Source organism: Austrofundulus limnaeus, unplaced genomic scaffold (genome assembly GCF_001266775.1).
Source record: "Austrofundulus limnaeus strain Quisiro unplaced genomic scaffold, Austrofundulus_limnaeus-1.0 Scaffold123, whole genome shotgun sequence".
NCBI lineage: Eukaryota > Metazoa > Chordata > Actinopteri > Cyprinodontiformes > Rivulidae > Austrofundulus > Austrofundulus limnaeus.
Window position 1 is genome coordinate 536,225 of NW_013952525.1, and position 10,215 is coordinate 546,439.

The window sequence follows — 10,215 nt, forward strand, 5'->3', positions numbered from 1 at the left end:
CACCCCCCACCCCCTTTCCCACACACCCCACCTGACTCCTGCAGGCTCTCGGGTGAAAGTGAAAGTGAAACTGTCTGCTGCTTTTAACACTACTTCTCACTCAGTGAAGCTCTTTTCAGATTCAAAATACCTTTGAGGAAATGTATTTTCAGATGCCAAGTAAACTGCATCATAGCAGCCCCCCACAAACACACACATGCGCTGAAATGGGTGGGACAGAAGCGGAAGGTGGTTCTTAAAGAGACAGAGGCGAATTTCAAGGTGTTTAGAAGAGGAAGTGATGAGAAGATAAGTTTATTTTCTATTTAAACATAAAAACAGCATTTTAATAACAACTAAAGGTGACATAGATACTTTATTATGGTATAGTATTTAAATGTACGCCTGAGAAACACATAATATTGGCCCTTTAAGAAAAAAAAATCTGTTGAGTTGTCTGGTCATAGATAATCTATAACAGCATTGCCACTCTGACTAAAATATTTGTCATTTAAGTCTAAAAAAGTAAAACTCATCAAAGGGTCAAACTGAAGTTCCAGCCAGCGGGTTGCCAGTTGAATACCCCCACCACTGACCTCAGAAGCAAGGCCTCACCGTCCTGAGTTTTTTATTTATTTTTTTTTTTTTTGTAACTACTGTAGGTATCAGAACGTTAACACGAGGATAATGAGTTTGAGGCATGTTTTGATTTTAAGTTGGCTTTTAAATCTTCACTAAAAAGACCACTTTTATTCTTTGGCTTAGAGACATCTCAGGATGTTGATTTTTTAAATCAGTTTTTAAATATTTGTTTTTATTCTGTTTACCTTGTAATCAGAATCAGAATCAGCTTTATTGGCCAAGTATGTTGACACACACAAGGAATTTGTTTCCAGCAGATGTTGTCTCTCCAGTACACATTTATACAATATACACAGTGGTGTAATGTTTCATTGCTTGTTTTACTGTTTTGCATCATACAACACTTTAAAGGTCTTCATAAATTAAATTGGGTGGGACTGGAATTTCTTTGTATTTTGCTCCATCTTAACACCAAATCTTCTTTCAACCATGACCAGTTTCCCAGTCTCTGCTACTGAAAGCCTTCCCCACAGCATGAAACTGTCACCACTATGCTGACCTTTGGGTGGTGTTTTCAGCATGATGGGAGGTGTCAGGTATGCATCATGGTGTTGTCCTAGATGGACAGAAAGTTACATTTTAGTCTTATCTTTTACATGTTTGGGAAAGAAATGTCATGATTCTTGTGTCAGGGTTATTTTCATTAGTATTTTTCAGATTGTTTTTCATTGTTTAGTTTTGTCTTATTTTCTCATTTCCTGTTTTCAGTTTCCTGTGCCGTGTTCACCTCCGTCAGCTTCTTAGTATTTTTCCAGCCTGCCACACTCACCTGTCCTCACCCAGCTGTTTCCAACTTCCACTCATCCCTGTTTGTATAAATACTGGTCTTACTTTGCTGGTTCACTGGGCCTCATGCAAGAATCGTTCGTACGCACAGATTTGTTCTTAAATTGTGCGTACGAGTGATTTAGGAGAATTTGTGGCATTCACCAATGTTTTCGTATTCTACGATTTTTTTCAGATACGAACAAAATTTACGWGTGGTCCAGACCTGTCGTATATTTTACGAAGAGTCAGTCTGCTGTTATCCAGACGGGTTTTCTTCATTAATAACTTTATATTTCGTTAGTTTGAAGATATTTTGAGTTTAAAATAAATCACACTCCATAATTATGTTGACAGTAAGTTATTCTGCTTGAATTAGAGTTATAATTTTAAATGTAATATCCGCTATTGGTGCGGGGGGGGGCAGCAGGAGAAAGACCCCGCGCGCTCCGCAGCGACACTTTCCAGCTCGTCCTGGGGGACTCTGAGACGTTCCCAGACCAGAGGGGGTACATAATCCCTCCAGTGAGTCCTTGATTTTCTCCAAAGTGCCAGACTTATTTTGAAAACATTTTAAAATGCTTATTTCAAACCCGCATCTGAGACCACCGCAGCGCGCTGGGGGGGGGGGTGCACGGTGCGCCGCTGCGGCTTCTGAATAAATGAAAATGATTTAACACAGTTGTTTATACTTTTAGCAGCTCTTTTTATTCCACAGCTGAGCTGCTAAACATGTCAGATTTTCTTTTCTGGATCTCTGACAGACGGACTTCAATCTCTGAACGCGTAAAGTTTTTATTTTTTTCAGTTTTCGCTGTAATTTTCATAAATGAATGAACACTTCCTTGTATCTGAGGCATAGCCTTATATGGTGTTTTTGGGGTGGTAATTATGCTAATCTCCTCTCGCGTGCACGAGCAGCTGGATAGAACAGGTGTAAATTACGCAGCTCATTTACGCACGTTTCCTGAAGATAGAAGTGTTTGTTGAATCTGACGTGACATGTTCGTACGAACCCTTTGTACGAACAAAAGTAAGAGAAATTTAGGATAAGAATACGAACATGTTCTTGCATGAGGCCCAATGTATGGATTACCCCATCAGTCATGGTCTCCTGTTCCCTGTGTCATCCTGAGTTTATGTAAGTCTTTGCTGCCATGTCAGCTTTTGTTTTTGTTTAATAAATAGTTTTATTATTTGAGTTCTTGTCTGCCTGCACCTGGGTTCATTCACCTTTAGACCTTGACAAGACAGTCCAAAAGTTCTGCCCATTTTTTATTGATTGATTGATTGATTGATTGATTGTCCTTAAGCAATTACATTTCCATGGCCACTCTCCAAAACGTTCTGTTCGGTGCAGCTTATGGACGGATACTCGCATCTCTTCACAGTTGTGATTCACTTGATCTCTTGGTTGTGTTCTTGAATTATACCACCTTACTTAATTTGTGAGTTTTGTCGGGCAGTCCTCTCTCTTCAGGTTTAAAGTGAAGATATAAATTTTAAATTTTCAAAAAGTGTATTTATTGATGCTTGATGAGACGTTCGTGGGATTTTATACTCTAATTTGTCTCTGAACTCTGTGGAGAGTTCCTTGTTCTTCATGATGTCTCTTGTTTGCTGGTAAACTTGAAGAAAACCTTAAATGGACTTTAAATCAGACCAATGCAGGACAGTTTGTCTTTAGTTTTACTTAAAGACCAGTGCATTATTCTAGAATTATAGGAGAAAAAATTGTAGTTTCTAAAATGGAATTGTGTTAAATAATGTTCTTCAAACCAAACTTTAGAACCACTACAGAACAAACTGCTTTACCTTTTATCAAAAAGAAAAAATAAGTAGGTCCTCTGGATGGGTTCTTCTTTAGTGAAACGTTTCGTCTCCTCCAAGAGACTTCTTCAGTCTGATGAGTTTCAGGTGAACTCAGCCTTATAAGCACTGCCTCCATATGGTGGACAAACAGGTTAGTCATATGCAAAAGAGGGCCATCGCTTAACAATAGGCTTGATTAGCTCTGTTGTTCATAGAGGGTTATGTACCCCATCACCTGACCCGTGTCGTGTCGTGTATGTAGTGAATGCGTTTGTCTCTCTTTCCCTCTTTGTGTTGGTATCATTGGGACCCTGATTCACACATTTTGTTCACAGGGGGCTGAGTCATACTTGCAATAACAGCGTTGTAGGACGACAACTGGACACACAGGCCTCCACCTCTGTTTAATGGTGGACGGTTTTTCTTCACAAAGATGGCTTCCTTTACTCCTCTCTCAAACCAATGTTCCTCTCTATCAAGGATGAGAACATCTTCWTCCCTGAAAGAGTGACCGCTGGCCTGTAGATGAGTGTAAACTGCAGAGTCCTGGCCTGTAGATGAGTGTAAACTGTAGAGTCCTGGCCTGTAGATGAGTGTAAACTGTAGAGTCCTGACCCGACGAAGTAGCTCGTCTGTGCTGGCTCATTCTTTTGAACAGTGGCTGTTTTGTTTCCCCAATGTATAACTGATCACAGTCCTCCTTACGCTGACTCTTGGAGGAGAGACAAAATGTTTCACTAAAGAATAACCCACCCAGAGGACCTACTTTTTTTTTTTTTTTGATTTTTTTTCTACCTGGATTACTGAGATGCATCAGGACATGATTTACCTTTTTAAATATTTGTATTTGATTGAGAAAAGAAACCCCATTTCAACACATTGGCTGCTTTGGCAAATCTAGCTGTGTGTAAAGTATGCTTGGAGAACTTGAAGCTTCGGTTGAGGGACAGTGGTCTCGGCTGAACAATCAGAAGAGATGCACAGAAACACATGCTGTGGTTTCCGCTCTGACAGTTTGCAAGGGACTTCCTGAAGTAGCCAAACAAGAGGAAGAAAGTCAGCAAGTTGTCTCTTTTTCATCAAGTGTTTAGTGAAGATTTCTTTTTTATTGTAACGTGGTCTCGTAGGTAATATCTTTAACTTTGCAACACCATTTAAGACTTTCTTTGCTTTTTGCAAATAAACTGTTTCAATTTCATGAACAGCACAACAATATAGCTAAACATAATTAATATAGCAGCTCATTTTAAAATATTAAACAATGCCGTTCCAAGCAATACAAATGCAGTGTTTTATATTTTAAAATAAAAGGGAGTTTCTGTTTAGTTCCTGTAACTGAGGTTTATTTTTAAAGTCTCGGCTGTTTTTTTTTTGTTTTTTTTTCACTTTCTGAGCTATGAAAATAGTTGAATCAAGTGACCAATCCTCACAGCTCACACACTGTGTGGCAGCAGGTGGAATTAAACACCATGTAAACTATGCACAAATAGAAAAACCCAAAACAAATTTAGGTATGATGCAAATTAATAACAAATACGTGGTTTAAAGCAAAAATAAAATTCCGGTCTGTAGTAGTTATAAAGATTAAATCATATCTTGTTTTGATCTCAGTGGTTTGATCATGGAGGTATGATAAAAGGAAATAAAAATAAATTAAAACATGGAGAATTAGTCGAACGGTTGGCTTTTAAGAGTTAAAAGAGACAAAAACTAAAATTGGATTAGCTGTTTGAAAAGCTCATAAAAAACTAAATCAGAAAGATTGTGTAGATTAAAAAACTTAAGTACACTGACATAAATACTGATAAAGTTGCAGAATACAACAAAAAAAACATTTCAAGTAGCCTGATAAAAAAACTAAATGTTTTTATGCTTTGATAAATTCTTTAAATTAAACTATTAATATTTTAAATATGAGCGTTGATATTTTTAATGAAATATTTTGGCACTGTCTTAGAACTTAAAACTAGCCACAAATTGTATTTAAACTAGCCCAGAAAATGTTCAAAAAAAGTAAAAATCTCAACAATCCTTTAATATTATTATTATTATTATTATGTGATGCAAACGTAATGCATTGTGAAGGACTCGAGAACAACAGGTGCTGCCAGTGAAGCGTGAATGTGGAAAAGATGATGATGGTTTTTAGAGAAACTGAGTGTAAACATTATGTAGGCAATCTCCTAGAAAAGCTCATTTGGTGGTTTTATTTGTTCTCGATTTCAAAGATGGTTCTGATTGTTCTGACAATGTGCTTGAAGGTTTGATCCACTAAAACACACACACGTACGCACGCACGCAAAGCATGTACACACAACCACACTTATACAAGAGGTACCGGTACACACACCCCTACATAATTAATAACTCCGGTGTTTGGTGTAGTAATAAATATATGTACTGTTGTTATTTCAGCTAAAACTATGACCAAAAAGAAAAAAATTGTATAGGTGTTCTGGACGGGTTCTTCTCTAATGAAACGTTTCGTCTCTCCTCCAAGAGACTTCTTCAGTCTGAGAGTTTCAGGCAAAATTTTAAAATAAATAATTTTGCCTGAAACTCTCAGACTGAAGAAGTCTCTTGGAGGAGAGACGAAACGTTTCATTAGAGAAGAACCCGTCCAGAAGACCTATACAATTTTTTTCTTTTTGATTTTTTTACCTGGATTACTGAGATGCATCTAAAACTATGACAATATGAGCTGACGGTTTCTTGTTGCTCCACGTCTTGTTCCCTTCAAAAAAAAAAAGGAACTATAACTCTCTGAATATCACCTTTCACTGACCTCACCCTTTTATCAGTGTATTTTTTTCTGCATTTTGACAGTTTCCACTACAATCTGCATAAATCAAATCCATATTCTTGCCCTACTTTTATTTAAAATTAGTTTTAATGCAGTGGCTGCAGCTTGTTGTGACTGATCTGCTCTTTCTTTCTTTCTTTCTTTCTTTCTTGCATTCTTTCTTTCTTTCTTTCTTTTCTTCCTGCAAAGGATGCAGACAAAATAAGGACGTAATGTTGCAAACTGCAGCCACTAAATAGCTTGTCACTTTTTTTTTCTTTCTTTGACATTTCGTAATGTGACGAGTCAAAAGCGGGACAAATGTGTGTGCATCAGTGGTGGAGCCAGACGTTTTTCTCAGGGGTGGCCAGACTGGGACCACCACTCACACAGGGGTGGCCAGGAACATTACATTTTTTACTTGAAAGTTTCTGCAGATCTTTGTGCTTTGGTCATTTCCTAATACAGGCAGTGACTACCTTATAAACATGGGTGCAAAACCTTTTTAAAAGTGGGGGGACAGACTATTGGGGGGTCAGGGGGTCCTCCCCCAGAAAATTTTGAACAAAGTAGATGCGATTTCCTGCATTCTGGTGTATTTTACCAAGTTTTTAAACATACTCTTTCCTACATAAATAATAATAATTGTTTCAGTGACAAATTATTCATTAAACTAGTTCCATCATCCTGTGTTAAACTCACTGCTACAGCTGAGATAAGGTTAATTAATGTGACTTTATCATATCCAACGACTTTAGGGGTGCTTTTTACTTTTATGTTTATTGATTTTTTTTTTATTGTAACATCATTTTGCCAAATAACGATGACCCTCAGCTGCATGTTTAAAACTAATATTAATAATTTACCCCATGAACAGGTGCAATACTTATAACCACCAACAGTGAATTTAGAAGTGTGTTTCACTTTTTCTGATTTAGTAATAGGTCGACTCATAATAAACACAGATCATGCAGCCTTCACATCATAAAATGACAAAAAAAAAAAAAACTTTTGTCACCATAAGTCCAAAAGCTGACACAATTAGTCAGATTACATAGGCATATAAAGAAAGTCTATTTACAGAATATATAAAGAAATATATGTATATAAAGAAAACCATCACTTCCTTTTCAGTACTCTTCTTCAGTGATAGAGCTTGGTGATGTTTCAAACTGTTAAACACCGCCACCAACTGTTCAGGAGGATTATTACACCTCTAAAGGTTGTTTCACTGTGGAAGGTGTGTGTACAGCAGGGTGGCCAAAGTTTTGTCTGTGGTGGCCATGGCCACCCCTGGCTCCGCCCCTGATGTGGCCTGTATTTGTGTGGGTCAGGTAGATAGGTTTGTGCGCACACTCCAATAAAATCCTGCAGGCACCCTTGACCCTCCGGGCTATTGAAAAGTAATTTTCATTTGACATTTAAAATAACAATTAAACCCATATTTTTTTAGAAGGAAAAACTGAGATAAAAGGAAAAATCTGATTTTATTTGATTAAGGAGATGAATTTACTCTCGATCGGTAATAACAAGTCAAATAATTTTGTCATGTTTCCACCTCCTCCCCTCACCTTTTTAAATTTTTTTTAATGGCTAAATAACGTTTCCAAGTGAAGAGGGGCCTCAAAAACATTTTTAACCCAAACCCCTGTATAAAACCGTTCAGTAGAATCGAACAAACGTTCAGTGCTTTCTTTTGTCAGATGATATGCATGTTTTAGAGATTGTAACAAACATTTTCTTTGCTACAAAACCAGCAAACTTTGTAGCACCATAACTAGTTAATTTACAGCCCTTATTTATAAATTAGAGTTGTCATGAACTTTAAAGGCTTAACATCAGTCATCTTTAATATGCCTATATGTCTGTGAATAATAGACAACGTAAAAACACAAACAAGAAGCATAAAAGACGGTTATTTTATCTAAAATTACTCAAAACAATATTCAAACCAAACTCCATTAAAAAATCTGTTACATAGTTTTATTTAAAAAAAATTTAAGGTTAGTGTAGTAAATACGCCCATTTCACCTCACTTCGTCTTATTCCTGTTTGACCTTTGGCTTGGTCAAACTCTGTTTCCATCCTGACAAGAGACTGAAGTCCTGGTTACATTATGCCCTTTTTCTAAAAGGCCCCTCAGACCAAAATATTAAACTATCCTCCCTTGTTATCCTTCAGCCCAGAGGAGCATGTCTCCTTTCACACGGTAGAAAAGAATGTGGGGAAAAAAAACAAAACGAATCAAAACAAAACAAAGTTTTGTATCTTGTTCTATGCTTATAATGTTCTGGTCTAGTCATCTTTTTATAATTAGTCTGTATTCCCAAAAAGCTCTCGTTTAGCTGAGTTGGTTTAATTGTGTGATTTAATATAATAAGTGTTGTTTCATTAATTAGTGCTTATAGGTGGCATAATGAGAAAATTTATTTAATCAATAGTCATTGATCAACTCATAGTTTTTTTTTAATAATTTAAAATGGTTTAATAATTGAATAAACAAACTGCTTGTATGTACACTGACCCCGAAGAGGAGATATATAGATGCAGTTAGAGAAGAAATGGAATGTAGTTGGAAGAAGAAGAAGAGGACAGAGTGAGATGGAGGAGGAGGACCCCTGTGGTGACCCCTGAAGAAGGAACAACCGAAATAAGAAGAAACGTCAAGAAAAGGCTTTGATTTCAGTTGACCTCTTTTTTTGTTTCTTCTTCTTGTCTTGTACACAGGATCCGACAGAGAGATCAGAACGGATCATACGCTCTGTGTTTATTACACGAAGGTCAAGTGATGCACTATCGCATCGACAGAGACAGACACGGCAAGATCTCCATCCCAGACGGGAAGAAATTTGACACCCTGTGGCAGGTTATTACATTTTATTTCATATTTCTGTTAATTTTATTACCTCCTAAGAATTCAAACAGATACAGTATACTGTCTGAAAACATGCTGATCATGTTCATGTTATCAAAAATCATCTTCATTTACAATAGGTGACTTTAACATTCTGTAAATGACTTGCAACAAAGAAATTAAAGAAAAACCTATAAAACAACATTTGATAACAGTGTCTCCATGTTTTTTTCCTACCACAGTTGGTGGAGCACTACTCCTACAAACCTGATGGCTTGTTACGGGTCCTCACAGAGCCCAGTCCAAGACCCGATGGAGAAACTGGTAAAAACACACACAACATAACATGCAGGATAAACATGTATTCACAGCTATGAAATGTGGGACAAGACATAATTTATCCACATGTTCCTTCCTAACAGTGCAAATAGGACGAAGCCATGCTGGATTGCCCCATTCTATCGTAAGTTGTCAAAGCCTGCATTTGTGTGTGATAATCTGTTTAAATGGCTTCAGCCTGCCTCACTGATGCATATTTTTGACTCCAGGTTCCTTAGCAGCTCTGCCTTTTTATTTAACTTTGTAGGATTTTGGAGAGTGACAACACAATAATTTCTGAAAATATAATTACAATATGATCAGTTTTAGATATTTAAACATTCCTGTCCACCTTTCTAACACCAGGTTTATGTTTGACTTGTTCATCAAACGAATGTTAAACCAACAAACTCGTTTATAAAAGTCTGGTACATTGATGGTGCTCAAAGTGAACTTTCAAATGAACTATTTCATCTATCTGTAAAGTAACAAGTTAGTCAACTATCATGAGCTGAACTGTGGTCTGGCTCTAAAAAGCTGAAAGCCAAAAAGATGGTGGTTGAACTAAAACGTGATTTTAGTTCCAAATGAGAACTACTTGAAACGGTTGTGAGATTGTAATTCATAATCAAATAAAAAGGAACTTTTTCTCAGCTCTGGTTGATGCTTGTATTAGTGTAAGTGTATTGTTCTGTTGCTGTTACTAGTTTTACTATTTATTGTATGCTTTGTTGTTTTGTAGCACTTTCAGATTTTTGTTAATGAAATGTGCGTTACAAAGAAAATATGTTGTTCAAAGACTGACAGCTCATTGAAATTTAATGCATTTTGTAATAAAATCTTTTTTTTTATTTATCTTCTTTTTTAGTACAAGCACCAAAACCTGTGCTTTATATGTCAGATATAATCTAATAAAATTACTATAGCATTGTTCACACACATGAATAGACACTGTCTTCATATGATATTTAGATTCTATCTATCTATCTATCTATCTATCTATCTATCTATCTATCTATCTATCTATCTATCTATCTATCTATCTATCTATCTATCTATCTAT

At 36.5% G+C, this 10,215-nt stretch overlaps 1 protein-coding gene across 1 annotated transcript in view; it reads left to right on the forward strand.

The window, feature by feature from the left end:
• Nucleotides 1–10,215, forward strand: part of syk (spleen tyrosine kinase) — a 55,413-nt gene that overhangs the window by 21,574 nt on the left and 23,624 nt on the right. Inside the window, exons 4-6 of the mRNA XM_014015085.1 lie at nucleotides 8,708–8,846; nucleotides 9,077–9,158; nucleotides 9,257–9,324. Coding sequence (XP_013870539.1) covers nucleotides 8,708–8,846; nucleotides 9,077–9,158; nucleotides 9,257–9,324 — 289 coding nt within the window. The remainder of the gene's footprint in view (nucleotides 1–8,707; nucleotides 8,847–9,076; nucleotides 9,159–9,256; nucleotides 9,325–10,215) is intronic.